General features: G+C 56.9%; 1 protein-coding gene across 1 annotated transcript in view; it reads right to left on the bottom strand.

Annotated features, from left to right (window-relative positions):
- TRPM2 (transient receptor potential cation channel subfamily M member 2) overlaps positions 1–6,767 on the bottom strand; it is a gene marked incomplete at both ends in the record, with an annotated part of 42,927 nt that extends 36,160 nt beyond the window's left edge. The window contains 3 exons of the mRNA XM_079704754.1: positions 1,191–1,359; positions 5,717–5,805; positions 6,594–6,767. Coding sequence (XP_079560880.1) covers positions 1,191–1,359; positions 5,717–5,805; positions 6,594–6,767 — 432 coding nt within the window. The remainder of the gene's footprint in view (positions 1–1,190; positions 1,360–5,716; positions 5,806–6,593) is intronic.
- Between the last annotated feature and the right edge of the window lie 9,336 nt (positions 6,768–16,103).

The following is a 16,103-nucleotide window of genomic DNA, read 5'->3' as shown; positions in this document are numbered from 1 at the left end:
CCAGCCCTCCTGCACCAGCAGTGTCTGAGGGTCCCAGCTGGGCGGCTGGATGCTCACACCCCGGTCCAGACCCAGCGAGTACAAGTGGCTGCACCCGAGCAGGACACTGATTGAGGGAAGGGGGAGGCAGGGGCAGGGAAGGGAGGCTGCCCAGAGGAGACCAGCCCCTGGCCCCTGTTTTGGGAGCACCCCCAGCCTGAGCCCCATGGCCGATTCCAGTCTCCCTGGAAGGCCACGCCCGCCATCGCCCCCACAGGGTCTGACCGGCTGCTGCCACCTGCCCTGCCCCCACGCTGCAGAAGACCGCCTCCTCCCTCCCCACTCCAACCAACGCTCCGCAGAGGACGCCCCTCTCAGATTAAGCCAGCTGCGCCTGGAGGGGCCTGGCATCGCACCGACACTGGCTCACGAGGGGCAGGGCTTAGGGCCGGTGCCCACCCCAGCCCGACCCTCCTCGTTCAGCCTCTTTGGCCAAGTGGGCAGCGTCTCAGCGACTCAGAGTCGTCGAGGGGGAAGGTCACACCCGGCTAACAAGAAGCTCAAGGTCCCAGAACCCCAGCACAGAAATAAGTGGCTACACCAGACCCTCCAGGACAGTGCGGCCCAAGAGCTGCCACGGAATCCTCCAGAAGGCTGGTTAAAACCGGGGTGGCTGGGCCTCTGATTCCGCAGGTCTGGGGTGGGGTCCGAAAATCTGCTTGGAGATGCTGCTGCTCCAGCGATCCCTCTGAATCTGCAGCAGCTGGGAGCCCAGGGGGCCTGGGCCTCTGGCTGCCGCCGCCCCCCCCACCCCACCCCCGGCCCTGTGTTCCTGGCAGGCCTGGGACCCCGCCCCACCGCTGGCAGGACTCTTGCCTCTGCTCCTGGGTCCCACCCCGTCATCGAGGTCCTCCCCACTGCCCTCGCTCCCCGCCCCGCCCACTCCCTCCTGGCAGTGACAAGAGCCATCCAGGCCACACTGCCCACACCCTGCAGAGCACCGGCAGCGGCCCCGCCTGCTCCCTGGGGGCACTGTGTGTCTCCCGGTTGCCATGAGAGCCCCACCCACTCCGCCCTCAGCGCTGGGCGGGTGGGCTCCGCCCCGGGGTTTCCGCCGGCCTCCCACTCCCACCCCAGGGAGTCCCAGCCACCTCTGTCATCCACAGTGGGCTCTGGTCCACAGTAAGAGCAACAGGGTCATGGAAACCAACCTTTCCCACCTTCTGGCCCAAGCCCGTGAAGACGATGTCACCAAAGGCATCTGTTGGCATCTCCTGGACGTGCTTTTTCGGATCCCACTCCTTGCCCTGGAAGGCGTGGGGCCTGGTGGCCTCCTCCAAGTGCTGTTCACGCGTGTAGCCGCACTCACACACCACCTTCCTGCAAAGCCACTCGGTCACCAGGGGTGACCAGCGCCTGCCCCCGCCCCACTGCGGGTGTCAGAGGAGGCCCAGAGGGGTCAGGACTGGAGGCCCAGTAGGGTGAACGAGGTGTCCCAGCCGAGAGCCGGTGGAGACACACAATCGTCAAACTTCTAAAAACTAAAGACAAAGACAAAAATCTTGAAAGTCGGAAATGATACCCTACCTATTAGGGGAAAATAATTCCAACAACTGACTTTGAATCAGAGCCAGAAACAAGTGCCAGAAAGAAGTGACATGACATTTTTCAAAAACTACCAACCCAGAATTCTACATCGAGCAAAGATATCCTTCACATATGAAAGGGACGTCAAGACATTCTCAGATGAAAGAAAACTAGGGAATTTGTCACCAACAGAACTACCCCAAACAGGTTGGCTAGAGAAGCATCTCTAAACAGAAACGAAATGTTAAAAGAAGGAATTCTGGAATATTAAAAAGGAAGAGTGAACATGGAAAGAATAAAAGTATGGGTGAATATAGCACATTTCCCTCCTCTTGAATTTTCTGAAGTATGTGTGATGGTTGAAGAAAAATCGCACCATGATCTAACATAATTCTCAGTGCATGTGGACGAAATTTTGTAAATAATTATATTATAAACGGGGAAGGGCAAAGTGTTGTAAAAGGTGGGACTGTTTCTACACTTCATTCAACTTGGTGAATGTCAACACCAGAAGACTCTGATGAGCTTTGGATACATCAGTAGGTAAGTAGATGTCAGTAACACGTGATGAGTTGAGGATATATAACGTAATAACTGGAACAACCACTAAAAAAAAAAAGCTATGCAAAGAGATACGGTCAAAAACAGCATAGATAAATCAAAATGGAACTCTAAGAATTATTCAAGTAACGCACAGAAAGGCAGGAAAAGAAAAATGGAGGGAAATGTAAACAAGAAAATACAGTGGCAGACTTAAGTCCTAATATATCAATAGTCACATTAAATGTAACATTCTAAATACACTGATCAAAAAAAACAGAGACTGGGGCTTCCCTGGTGGCGCAGTGGTTGAGAGTCCACCTGCCGATGCAGGGGAGGCGGGTTTGTGCCCCGGTCCGGGAAGATCCCACATGCCGCGGAGCGGCTAGGCCCGTGAGCCATGGCCGCTGAGCTTGCGCGTCCGGAGCCTGTGCGTCGCAACGGGAGAGGCCACAACAGTGAGAGGCCCGCGTACCGCAAAAAAAACAAAAACAAAAACAGAGACTGGCAGAGTAGGTAAAAAAAAAAAATAAGACCCCATATTTGCCGTCCACAAAAACCTCACTACAAATAGTGTGATGGCAGCCACTTTGCTCCTTGGCAGCAAACAGGAGGCAACTACCAACACACACACCTCGAATGGATGTCAAAGGCATTCCGCTGAGTGAAAAAAGCCAATCTCAACAGATCACACTGTGTATGGCTCCATTTCTATGACATTCTGGAAAGGAAGCAGTTATAGGGATGAGGGCAGATGAGTGGTTGCCAGGGGTTACAGGTGGTGGGGAAGAGGAGGTGACCGTGGAACCACTGGTGGAGCCATGGGATCTACTTGTAGTATCTTTGCAACTTCCTCTAAATATATATTTATTTCAAAATAAAAAGGTTTAAAAAGCACACAGTGCAGGCCCCAAGCAGAAACTTCTGGACACAGGGCTAGCACGATACACGTGGTCCCCCAAAGAGAACGCCCTGCTACCGCTTTTCAACTGTCACCTCCTCTCCTGCCTTCTTTGTCTTCGTGGTTTGAAATCGCTTTAGTCCTTTACGGCTATTCTTTGGGGTTGCAGGAGAGAGAGAAGACAGCAGCTGTGTTCTTTACAGCTTGTTTAATCGGAAATCTACACATTTTCTTAGAGTCCTGCTTTTGCTAGTAACAAGTGACCTAGAAGACTAGAATAGATGAGACCAAACCAAAAAAGTCCAAAAGCAGGTGAAACCTGAGCCGATGACATGGGGGAAACACAACTGGACTCAGAGAGAGAAAACAAGTTTCCCTGCTGCTTAGAGTGTTTGTCCATAGAGGCTTCTGACTCTCAACTTCTCAATCGTTAAATGGGAAAAATAATACATTGTCTGACCTCGAGCTTGCAAAACTTGTGAGGGCCAAATGAGGTTCTAGATGGGAAATAATTTATAAAATTTGTGCAGGTTAACTAACCACGCAGCGAACCAAGGACGGGTTAAGAGGGCCACAGCCCACCCTGTAAGTCTCCTGGGCTCACCTGGGTGCCCTTTCTCCACCCACAAAGCACGTCCCTGGCTACCCCTGGTCCCACTGCTCAGGCCTGGGCCCCCAGGGCTGGGAGCACAGGGCCAGCCATAAGGAACTCCCAGCATGCCCCGTACACCTTCCTCTACAACCCCTAGGGACTCAAGTCACTCGCAGACTCACAGGGCTCTCTCTGAGCACCTCATGTAGGCTCCTCCATTTACGGAGGAGAGAGCTGCGTCTGAGGCAGGGAAGAGGGTGGTCAGGATGAGGACCCCTTTTATGATGATCTGGAACCAGACGTGCATGATCACCGACAGTGATGCTGTTGCTGGGGTCCTGGGCTGTGCCCAGGGTGTTATCACAAAAAGTGCCCCGTTTGGGAGTTCATACTCCAGCTTGGCCCAAGGCTATCCAAAACTTTCTCATAGGTTCTAACAGTTAGCCTAGAACAGACCCTTTCCCTCTTCTCTTTAAGCATCCCCCCCGGTGGGATTAGATCTTAAGTCAACGTGGCATTCCCAAACCGGACACAAAGCAGAAAACTGCACTGAGACCGCTGATCCAGAAATTGAATAATCAGAGAATTTCCTCCTGCACTCATGGCCTACGTGGGCATAAGTGGGGCACCCCCGCCAGCCCCTCGGGACAAATGGGGAAGGAGTTACACACACTCAGAGCAACGTCGGAGTGACAGCCCGCTGCACCTGCCACCACCGTAGCTGCTCCTCGCGTGGATCCTGATACTGAGAAAGGTGCTTCTGGAAGTTTCAGAGCCAAACGCATCATTTCTTCAAAGCGGGACAGAGACACTGAATGAGGAGGGAGCCCCGTTTCCGTCTCAAACTGTACCCCAAGCCTCACTGACTCCTGTGGACGATTCTCCACTGGCTCAGAATTCAGAGGAAACGAGGGGGCAGAGCCTTGACGGATGGTGCCCCCGAAGCCCTGCCAAGCAGACCCAGGTTCTGCAGTAACCATCTTCAAAGTGCTTTGGAACCAGCGATTCCTGTATGGAAAGCTTGGGTGTAACGAGTCGCCTCTGAGGCTATTTTTATAAACCTTTTTTTTTTTTGCGGTACGCGGGCCTCTCACTGCTGTGGCCTCTCCCATTGCGGAGCACAGGCTCTGGACGCACAGGCTCAGCGGCCATGGCTCATGGGCCCAGCCGCTCCGCGGCATGTGGGATCTTCCCGGACCGGGGCACGAACCCGCGTCCCCTGCATTGGCAGGCGGACTCCCAACCACTGCGCCACCAGGGAAGCCCTAAACCTATTTTTAAAAACGAAAACTGTAGACCTCAGCACAAAGCCCCCTCTGCACACTGTCAGGATAATCGGTGTGAACTCGAACTCTGATTACCACCAAGTACTTTAGAGGTTGCCAGCCTTCAGGTCGTCATCTGGAGCACGGTGGCCCCTTTCTCTGACGCGAGGGTCCGCCCCTACCACCACCCGGGGAGAAAGGAGGGCTCTTGTCTGAAAGGGAGCCAAGCTGGAGCGTGAACCCCCAAACGGGGCACTTTCTGTGATAACACCCTGGGCACAGCCCAGGACCCCAGCAACAACATCACCGACAGTGATCGTGCACGTCTGGTCCCAGATCATCATCCTCCTCTATCGTCCCCACAGGGGACACCCTTCCTCCCTGTACTGCTCACTGTCTGAGCTGGATGCTGGCCATCTGTCCAGCAGGGAAGTAATAAAGTAACTCAGACACGGTCAGAGCTCAGAGAGGACCACAAAGCCACACGATTGCAGAGCCATCGGCAACTGGCATAAAAGAGAAGCACGGAGTGTAGTGGGGGAGAGAGGTTACATCCCAGGGCGTGGTCAGGGAGGGCTCCACGGCAGAGGCAGCGTCACCAGGTGACACAGGAGTGGAAGTAAGAAAGAGCGAGGCCCGTGTGTGGCACAGCGCAGACGAGGGTGTGTCCGGAGGGGAAACGCAAACACGAATCAACCCTGTTTGTGGGGGACGTGGAAACACTCCGAGCATCCCAGGCCGGTACAGACACAGGGACTGTCCCCCACTGAGGCCCCCCGGTTGGCCCTGCTCTGATCAGCCATTCCACGTGGGAACAGGGAAGGGGCCGTACACCCAGAAAAAGCCACTCACCCAGCATCGGACAGTTTGGAGCTTTCCACAAAGTACATGCATTCTTTCTTCTTGATATTCTCAGGAATCCATGAACTAAGGTTTCCTTGCTGAGGGTAAAAAGGGCACTTTGAGATCCTGAGACAGTCAAATCAACACTCTTCCAAAGACCACACCACACACCTCACTCGGACCCACCTGTGCACCCTGGCACACGTCAGGGGTCTTTCTTCAGAGATGGGAGGCCGAGCCCTCCCCACCACCCGCTGGAGGCCCTCAGGAGCAATCGGGGAGGGAAGAGTGACCCTGAGGAATCGCTTCCTCCTGGGCCCCAGAGAACGCTCACAGCCCTTTACAGTTTATAGGTCAATGTTGCCTATACACTGGGAAGCACTGTGCTTCCAGGTTGTGCCCTTCCTCAGGAAGAGCATGATGTGGTAAAAAGGGGGCCAATGAGTGTCAGGACACCTGCCTATGTCCCGCGGGACTGCGGGCTGAGACATGAGACACCCTCCTCCCACCCGACCAGGGGCTGTGACATTCAAGTGTCTCCAACACAGGCCTGCCGGGGCTTTCCGTGAAGCCAGCCCAGGACTTGGAGGGTGCCCGGGACCTTCCCTGTTGGGAGAGGACATGTAGTCACTGCACAGTGATGCAGGTGGAGGGCTTTCTGTGAGGGCGGCCAGGGACCCTAGTGCCTACCCAGCACTTCCCCAAGCAGACCAAGGACAGGAACAGTCCCCGGGCACAGACCCAGCCACCCAGCACTCTCTCCAAGTCCCCTCCGCTAAAGGGCCTTTCTGGGCTGGAGCCCCCAGCTCAGCCGGGTCTCTGCCCTCCCTGGGTGTTCACTGTACCCCACCAGGGCCCTGGCAGAGCCGGCGACCCCCGGACCTACCTTTTCACAGTTGCCGAAGGGGTACTGCGACCTCCTGCTCCTGCAGAGGCTGCTGTTGCTTTGCCGGAGGTTGGGAACCATGCCCAGGTCAGCCACCCTCCTGGGCTGCACCCCGAAGCCGTCCTCCTGCCTGGAGCCGGCTCCATCCCGACGCCTCGGCATCGCCAGCTCCATCCTGACGGCGCCACTTTGGCTCCGCAGAACGGGCCTGTCCTGCTCCCTCAGAATGGGCGTTTCTCCAGCCTGCAAGGCTGAGGGGCCTGGAAGTGAGGCAAGAGGTAGATGGGACCCAGGCTGAGCAGCTGGAGCTCATCAGTCTGAGCAATTAGACACTTCAAGGAAAAGTTAACAGCAGGAGCAGAGAGGAGAGCAAAGTGCTGATGGAGTAAAAAGATAAGATGACCGGGCTTTTCATTCTTGAGATCAAGGGGACCTCCCCAGCTGCACATGCACAGAAAAGCTCCTCAGGGGTCAGAAAGGGAGAGGGCATTAGCCCCTAATATGTCCTGTCAACCTCCCAGAGCCCCTCGCACTGGAAGCCATCTTGGCTAGAAGATGCGCGCGCACACAGGGAAGGGCCCTGAGTCAGACTGGATATGGGAACAAAGCAAGATGATTGGCCAGAGGAAAACAAAGACCTGGAAAACGGCCCCCATATAAGTGATCTAAGCCACCCCATTGCACGTGACTCTCTGAGCCCACCCATGTGTCTATCTGCAGGTATTCTGTTCTTAATAAACTCTTTACTTGCCTCACTACTTTCTGTCTCTTTGCTGATTTCTTTCTTCAAAGCAGACAGGAACCAGGGTTCTGACCCTAGCTGCTAGTCCCTGGTAGTCTGGCAGTTAGGATTCGGCACACTCACCACGTTGGCCCAGGTTCAATTCCCAGTCAAGGAACTGATATCCCACTTCAAGCTGCCACACCCCACGGCCACCCGAGGTCAGAAGCAGGCCATGGGGGCTGCTGCAGTGGATCGGGGGAAATGAGTCAGATGTGTCCTCATGCAGGGCCCCCTCGGCTCGCCGGTCTGTGCATTTTCCTGGCTGCCCAAGCTCTAGCCCCATCGGGCCCTGGGCAGTCTGGAGGCACATGCACATCCCTGGGGCCCAGCCACCCACTCATAACCTCAGGTCACTGGGAAGGGCCAGAGAATGAGCACCATCCCCCAGCCACCACTCCTTGTGTGCCCGGTGGTGTCCAGGAGCCCCCAGAGCCGGGGGGAAACCACCCAGTCATCACACGTGGTGCTCACGCTGGGGTCCCATCCTCCTGTTTCCAGACATGGTTCACTTTTTTTTTTTTTTTTTTGGTTGTGCAAGGTCTTAGTTGTGGCTTGCTGGCTCGTTAGTTTCAGCGTGCATGTGGGATCTAGTTCCCTGACCAGGGATCGAACCTGGGTCCCTTGCATTGGGAGTGCAGAGTCTTAACCACTGCACCACCAGGGAAGTCCCATGATCCACTTCTTTTGTTTTCCAAAAAGGAAAAAAGCCCCCACTGCCCACAGAGCTGGTTTCAGGGAGTGGCACAGCTCTGCACTCCATCACACAGGTCCTCCAAATAGAACAGATCTCATTTCCTCAAATCCTTTGCTCCAGCTCTGACCTGGTCTCCATCACTGAGACCTCCATAAGCAGCCTGATCATTTCCCTCACTTTACAAACAGGAAAAACAAATGCGTGTGAACCCCACAGGCCTTCCCTGGAGCCATGATGCCCATGATGATATCCCATGATGTCACCCCATATCACCCCAGGGTGTCATCCAGGAAGGCACCTCCCACCCAGCTGCTCCGAGGGTGTGAACGGGGGCCATCGGGGGCAGAGAGCAGGTCACAAGGTCTCCCTCCGTCTCCTGCCCTGAAGCCCTTTCTGGCCACATCACCTTCCCCCACACATCATGGTCACTGACGGACAGGCCTTTCTCTGCCCATTGTTGGGCCCCAGTGTAGGTGGCCCCCAAATATGCCTCAAAGGCATATTGATTATTTTGAATTAGAGTTTCTTAAGAAACGACCAATGCAAGAGGGACACTCTGACCCTCCTTTCTGTCTCCCTGAGAGCAGGAAATAAGTCTCTCGTGTGAAAGGTGTACCCCTGCACCTGGAGGTCGAAGGACACACTTATCATCAAAGACGGGGAATTCAGGGCCGAGAAGCCTGTAGAAACCAATCTCATGACTTCTGTCATTGACTAACGCCCGAACTCCGCTTAGATCCTTCACTCGCTGGGCACCCAAAACCCGAGTCTCTTTGTCCTGTCAATTCTTTACAAATTTATACTAAAAAGTATAAAAGCTGACTGCTTTGGCCACTTCTTAGGTGCCATTTCTATGAATTAAAATTAGTTTCTTGCTCTCCCGCTAATCTGTCTTGTGTAAATTTTACTGTTAGTCCAGCCACAAGAGCCCTAGAGGGGCAGCGGAGGGAGTTTCCCCTCCCTAACACCCTTCATCCAGCATCAACATGCGGTCACTGTGCTCTGGGGAGGGGCGGGGATTTGTCAGGGAGTGAGGCACCCGTCCAGCCCTCATCTGGCCCACCTGGCCCTCCTGGTCCACCCTCTTCGGGGCCGCTCAGCTCAACACTGGGTACTTGGGGTTCGGCCACCCAGTCGCTGGTGCACAGGGCTCAGACCGCCCTCCCCTCTGCATTCTCATTCCCTCCTCCGGGGGGCTCCCGTCCCCCTTGCTCCTGGGCCAGGGTCACTCCCAGAGGCGCCCACACCTTCTCAGAAGAAGGAGCCAAACCTCCCTCACATGAAAGCACCGGGATAACACAGAACATTGGCACCAGGGGTAGGGGCTGCTGGTACGAACACCTGCACATGGAAAAGCAGCCCTGGAACCGAGCAACGCGCAGAATGGAAGAGTCCGGAGGGGCGCGGGAAAAAGCCTCCATCGCTGCGGACAGACAGAGCAAGTTTGGTGCGGGCAGCTCAGAGGAGAGGAGAGCTGGAGAGAGGGCCCCAGCCTCCTTAGAGAAGCCTGAGTGGTCACGAGCAGGTGTCGGTAGAAACGTGGATGGTAACGGCCATTCTGACGAGGTCTCAGACGGACACGAGGACCACGTTATTGGAAACCGGAGGAAAGGGGGTCGTGTTATAAAGAGGCAAAGAGCCGGGCGGAACCGCTCCTCTCCTGGTGTTTTGTGGAAGACAGAACTTGTAAGTGACGGAACTGGAAATCTGGCTGAGGAAGCATCGAGGCAAAGTGTTGAAAGTACAGCTGAGGCTTCTCTTGAATGCTTATGGCAAATTGTGAGGAGAGAGAAATGACCTAAAGATGGGCTTCTGATCAAAAAGGATTCAGAGTTTAGAGAGTTGGGAGATTCTCAGCCTATAGACAAGGAAAGGAATGAGAAAGCTTGCTCAGGACAGAAGATGGAGGGTGTGGCCAGGTTTGCTAAGGATGCAGGCGGGCTGTTTGTCTTCATCCAGCTGGGGAGACTGGTCAGCCATCTCATCAGAAGCCGGGACCCACGTCCACGACAATGGAAGATTGACCCCAAGGCATTTTGGAGCTCACGGGGCTGCCCTCCCAGCACAGGCCCAGAGTGGGAGGGCATCAGGGGCAGAATGATCTCAAAGGGGGGCCCAGCTGCCCTGCACCCCTCCCATCCTGGACTCCTCAGCAGGAGCGTGGCCCCAGCCAGTCTGGTGTGGCAGCGCCTGCAAGATGCTGTCTCTGCCGATGGGAAGCGTGCACAGCCCTGGGGGGCCGGGGTTGGCGTGGCTACCTGCCCCCGGATTTGAAGGATGGAGGCGCCCAGAGCCCAGGGCACGCGCCCCGGCGGAGGGCTGCCTCGAGGGCAGTGTGTAGGGCAGGGCAGCCCCAGACCGGTGGAGCCCCTGGCCTGTGATTCCGGGGCAGGAGCGTGCAGAGCGGACGGTGCCCAGCAAAGCAGAGGGGCAGGACCACCCCCACAGTGGGCCTCAAGGCTTTAGATCTGCTCAGGACCTGTCACCTGCCTTTTTTTCCAACCTCTCCCTTTTGGAATGGGAATGTCCTCCCTACGCCTGTGTCCTGGAAGCACACAGCTTGTTGTAAGCGTGCAGGACCCTATGGCGCCTTCGGGGCAGGCCCTTTCCCCACATCCTCTGCTGTGTATTTCCTGCATTGTTTCACATCTGTGAAACCACCCGGCCCCCTCCCCCACCAAGTGGAAGACGCTAACTACTTGATGACTGTGAGCATGTAGCCCCCAGACCTACTGGAGCCTGCGCATTGATAACGTGAGCCCCTGTGACCCCACCCGTTACCTCATCATCAGCCAGTCAGAGAGCTGTGCACGAGCTGATCACAGACCCTGTGACTCCCCCCGTCACTTGGCCTTTAACGATGCTTTGCTGAAGGCCATTGTGGAGTTTGGGGTTTGGGGAGGCACAAGCCACCCATCTCCTTGCTCAGCTCTGCAATAAACCTTTCTCTGCTCCAGACCCCGACGTTTCAGTTTGTTCTGGCCTCACTGTGCGTCCGTCGGGCACACGAACTTGCACTGGGTAACACTGTCTGGTTTCCCAGGTTCACAGCCGGAGAGGACTCTGCCTCGGGGGGAATCTACCTCGAGTCCCCCCACACCTGACTTAGGTAGTATTTAGTGGAGACTTTGGACTCAGACTTTGGAGTGGATGCCGGAATGAGTTAAGATTTGGGGGCTGTTGGGATGCAGTGAATGTATTTTGCATGTGGGAAGGACATGAATTTTGGGGGCCAGAATGCTATGGTCTGAGTGTGTTCCCCTAAAATTCCTATGTTGAAACCGCCCCCCGAAATGCGATGGTATTTGCAGATGGGGCATTTGAGTGGTAGTTAGGTCAGGAGGGTGGAGCCCTCGTGAATGGGATCAGGGTACCTATAGAAGAGGCCCCCGAGAGCTCCCTCCAACCCAAAGGGGCCCTCACCAACCCTGCGGGCACCTTGATCTTGGACTTCCAGCCTCCAGAACTGTGAGGAATAAATGCCTGCTGTTTATAAACCACCGAACGTGGAATTTTATTATAGTGGCCTGGATGGACTGAGACACGGCAGTAAGCAGCACTGGCTCTGCAGCCCCTCCAGGGCTTCCTGGCACAGCACTCATGGTGGAGGGGGCCTTATACCTGTGTGGCCCTTACAGGGCCATCTGCAGTCCTATATGGCAGCTCACCTGGCCTCACGACCAGCTTCTCAGGGAAGCGGATGAGCAGGAAATGTTCCAGGTGACCAAAGAGGAAAATGAGGCTCTGAAAGGCGCACAGCCGGGCAGCTAGTCTGTAAGGGGACCTGGACTAGAGGCAGCTCCCGCACCCCTCTCCAAGGCTCGGTCCTGTACAGGACAAAGAGCAAAAGGATGAGCAATAGAGGACTTGGTCTTAAGAAACTCAAGTGCGTTTGCTCAGATTCACATTCTTCAGACAGTTGCCCATCTCAGCACACCCACAGAGGCTTGTGCGGATTTTCTCAAATCCCAGCTGCCAACAGGTCCCTGGGAAATGTGTCAAACACCACTCCTCCCACCCACCACCCCATGAGACTTCACGGGACAGAGCCAGCCATGTGTAACCATTCCCGTGCCCAGCTGCAGGGGGGCTGCTGGCCTGACCCTCTCCTCCCTCCTCCCCCGTCCCTCCCCCCAACCCAGCCCCGCCATGCCCAGCTCCCTGTCCGCCAGCCTAGGCCCTGGGAGAGTCCGGAAACCCAGAGCTGACGGTGACCTTACAAAGCCCCCCATCCAACCTTCCCTGGGGTTCTTCTCCCCAAAATCATATCATCAGTTGCTTTCTTCACATATCACCTAAAAGCAAATTTGGCCACCCTGTTTTATAGCTAAAATTCTTCATAAGCAATTAGCACAGGTGTGTTGAGAAAACTCTGAAAGTAAATGACTTCCAAGAAGAGAGAGAGTATCTGACTGCATAGTCCTGAATATACGGCCACACAACACGCACACCCGCAAACGTCACTTAGCACAGGACACTGACAAGAATGTGACGCTGTTGCCACAGAGGGGAGCGAGGGGGGTGAATGTCCCACTCAAGACCACGGGGCAAGACCACGGGGACTCACCAAGACAGACCTCCTGCTGGCACGCCACCCTCCCCAGCCCGGAAGACTCACCAGGAAACAGAACCGCAAGCGGGCCTGGGCGCACTGGCTGCGGCCCTTTGTGCGCCCCCCTCTGCACTTCTCTAAACCCTGCAGCTGCTCCCAGCCGCACCGCTCCGGCATCCTTTGAAATCCTGGCTGTGAAAGCACTTCCCAGACTATACATAGCCACACGCGGGGTGAGGGGCAAAGGAAGTACCGGCCACAGAATTGGGCCGGGAGGTCTTTGGCGGGGGCGGGGGGGAGGCGTCGGAGCGAGAGCCTGAGAGGACCAAGTCCCTGATCTCCCCAAGGTGGGACACGGCGCCCCCGGACAGACCGCGCCCAGCCCTGTCGCAGCGCCTGCGTCCCGCGCCGCAGCCCAGCAGACGCCCGCACCCGCGCTGTCTGAGTCCCTGCCTCCGTCCCGCACGCCCGCCGCAGCCCCGCACCAGCACCCCAGCCCGGGCCCGCGCCCAGCCCTCCGCGCCCCGGCCCACTCAGACCCCAGAGCCTGCAGTCGCCCCCGAACCCCAGCCGCGCCCCAGCTCCCGCCGCCGAGCCTGCACCCAGGCGGGTGCCTGGGTCCCCGCACCCCGCGGCGCACGCACCCCAGCCTGGGCTCCGCTAGTGCCGGCCCGACCGGCGCCCCTGGACCCCTGCGCTTCCTCCCCGCGACCCGCGCCTTCGCCGCACCCCGCTGTCCTCCGCCCCGGCCGGCGCGCCTACCTGCTCGGGGAGGCCCGCGCCCCCGCGTCACTCGCGCCGCTGCGCAGGACTGCAGCCCTGGCCCCGCGGGGCCGCCCGCATCTCGGGCCCCGCAGCGCGCTCTGCGTCACGGCTCCGGAGAGCGCAGCCCGCCCCGTCCCGCGCCCGAGGCCAGAGCCAAAGAGGAGAGAAGAGCCTCAGGAGTGGGGTCTCCCAGACGCCCGAGCTGGGGGGTCAGCCTCCCCAGACACCCTCCCGAGAGGCTGGCGGCACGTGTAAACCCGGAGGCAGCGATTCTGGCCAAGTCCAAAGAGCCCTGGGAGGGGAGTGCGCAGGGCTGGGTGGGGATTGTGTCAGCCAGAGCTGGAGACCCAGGGGACCCCGGCACTGGGTGAACCACTTCCCCTGCCGGCCTATCCCTGCCGTCACCTGTCTTCCTGGGGGCCCGAAAGCCAGGAGACGGTTCCCGGGAAGGCAGGAACCGAGGCAGCCGGAAAGACGCAACCGCACAGCATCCACCCTGCCCCGCGCTGGCCCCTGGGTCCTCAGGTGCCTGATTTCCACCCTGGCTGCCCTGCCCCGCTCAGTCCTCCTGGCTGGAGGGCAGAGGGGACTGTATTCTGAAAGCCTGATCCCAACTTTCCCTAAAGGTCCAAACTCCCCGGCCACAAGCCTCTCACCCAACAGAGGCCCTCTGCTCTCCCCTTCCCAGCTGCCACCCCACAAGACCCCACGGCCACTCCCGGGCCCTTGCTCAGGGTCCAGGGACGTGAACAGGGTCCTGTGCCTCCCTGATCCCGGGGCCCGGGGGGCTGCCTGCTGACCCTCATTTCCTCCCCTGGGTGTGCTGACCTAGTGTCCAGACTCCTGCCCGGAGCACCCTCCTCTGGAAGGCCCTTCACCCCCACCCGCCCCTGCCTCTCCACAAAGCAGCCAGCCGGCAGTGCCACGGGTCCACCGGCCAAAGGCTGGCCCCTGTCTCGCTCTCCGGTCATCAGGAGGTTTCTAAGCAGCTTGGGGAAGGTGTCGGAACCCATCAGAGCCCCTCGTACAGCACTTGATCGTTTTCTCCAGACGTTTTAAAGGCAGCTGGAGCCACTCCTCCAAGGTGGTTGGCACCACGGAGTTAAAGAACAGCAACAGTGGGTGTTACCCAATGGCTCTGGGCTGCACGCACGCTGCAGGGGGCACAGCCTTCCAGACATCACTGTTGCATCCTCAGAGCCCGCAAGCAGCAAGCGCTCAGTGAGTGGCCGCTACAGGACTTATCCTGCTACAAAGATGGCCACAACCCCAGAAAGGCATCTCAGACCCTAGTTAACAGGCAAAGGAAGAGGAGACCCACCCGTGTCTGCAGCTGCTTCTCAGCAGCTGTGCCCATACTCTCACCCAGGGCTCCTTCCTTGATGCCCTCTGGCCCAAGAGCCATCATGACTAAAAGCACACTGAGGGGAAGTTAATATTTCATGAGACAGAAGTATAACTGCAGGGCCATCGATGGACAGGTGCAGACGGGCTGGCTTTCGTTTCCAGGTACCCCAGGGCCCCTGTGGGAACATTGCTTAAGGTGAAGTATCTCATGAATCAGGCTTCTGACGAAACATCTGTGCCCACATTGTTCCCTGTGGGGCTCTTTCCCTCCTAGAGACCAACATGTTTCACAAGAAGGTCCTGTTCCACCTGCCAGACACCGCTGCAAGGGCAAGTATGAAATGTCTTTTCCATAAAAATAAAAAGCAGGAACCATAAAGTACAAGAGCGGCGAGTACTGATCTTGACCGAGGGTTGTTTCAAGTTCAGATAAAGGAAATGCAGCGCCGAAGGCTTTGTTACAGCACGGACGTCATGCCCAAGATATAAAGCCCCTTGGTCTGGCAGCGAGAGAAAAACCACAATCACTGAAAAGATGATGATCTAACCGATTAGCATGGCGAGCCCTGGTCATGAATAATACACAGGAGCAAAGAGAGGCCAGGCTGCAGGCTCCTTGGAGGAGAGCAGAGGAAGGCGGGGACGGTCTGAGGGCTGGGAGCCAACAAGGCCAGAGCCTAGAGCAGGGGCTGCAGACTTTTTCGGTATGGGGCCGGATGGTTAATGGTTCAGGTTTTGCAGGCGATGGTCTCGGTTTGAACTACTCAACTCTGCCCTTGCAGCGAGAGAGCAGCCAATGGCAAAACATAAGCGGATGGGTCTGGCTGTGTGCCAATAAAACTTTATTTACAAGAACAGGCAGTGGCTGGATCTGGCCTGTTGGCTGGGGGTCGCTGACCCTGGTCTAGAGAGAGGACCAAGAGAAGTGGGCTTCATGCTGGGGGACAACCTTGTTTTCCTTCATCACTTCATTTCTGAGGTCAAAGGATGAACTGCATTCCAGAAACGTCTAATCAAAAGGGACTGACTGCCCATGGAAGTAAGTGGGCACGGTGGTGCTGCCCAGGAGGGTAGAGACCGTGGACACCCTCGTGGCTGTGTGCCTGCCCAGAAAGCTCTACTAGGTGGCCCATTCATTCTGCAGCGACAACGACGAGAACGGAGATGGAAATGACCCGGACAGTCAGGACACAGAACAAAATGAGTAAACACAGGCCTCACTTCTCTTCCACAAGTCCATTCTGTGGTTTGCAGCCGAGTCTGTCTGTCCGGGCTGCTCTCTGCACCGGCCGGCATCACCATCGGTGGATGAGGGCAGAGAGGCTTGATCGCTCGGCTGGTCCCCCCACCCGCCAGCTCCCGTCCGCT

The sequence above is a fragment of the Hyperoodon ampullatus genome (assembly GCF_949752795.1).
Source record: "Hyperoodon ampullatus genome assembly, chromosome: 5".
Taxonomy (NCBI): domain Eukaryota; kingdom Metazoa; phylum Chordata; class Mammalia; order Artiodactyla; family Ziphiidae; genus Hyperoodon; species Hyperoodon ampullatus.
Note: the sequence above shows the minus strand (reverse complement) of the source record. Positions and strands in the feature narration are given on the sequence as shown.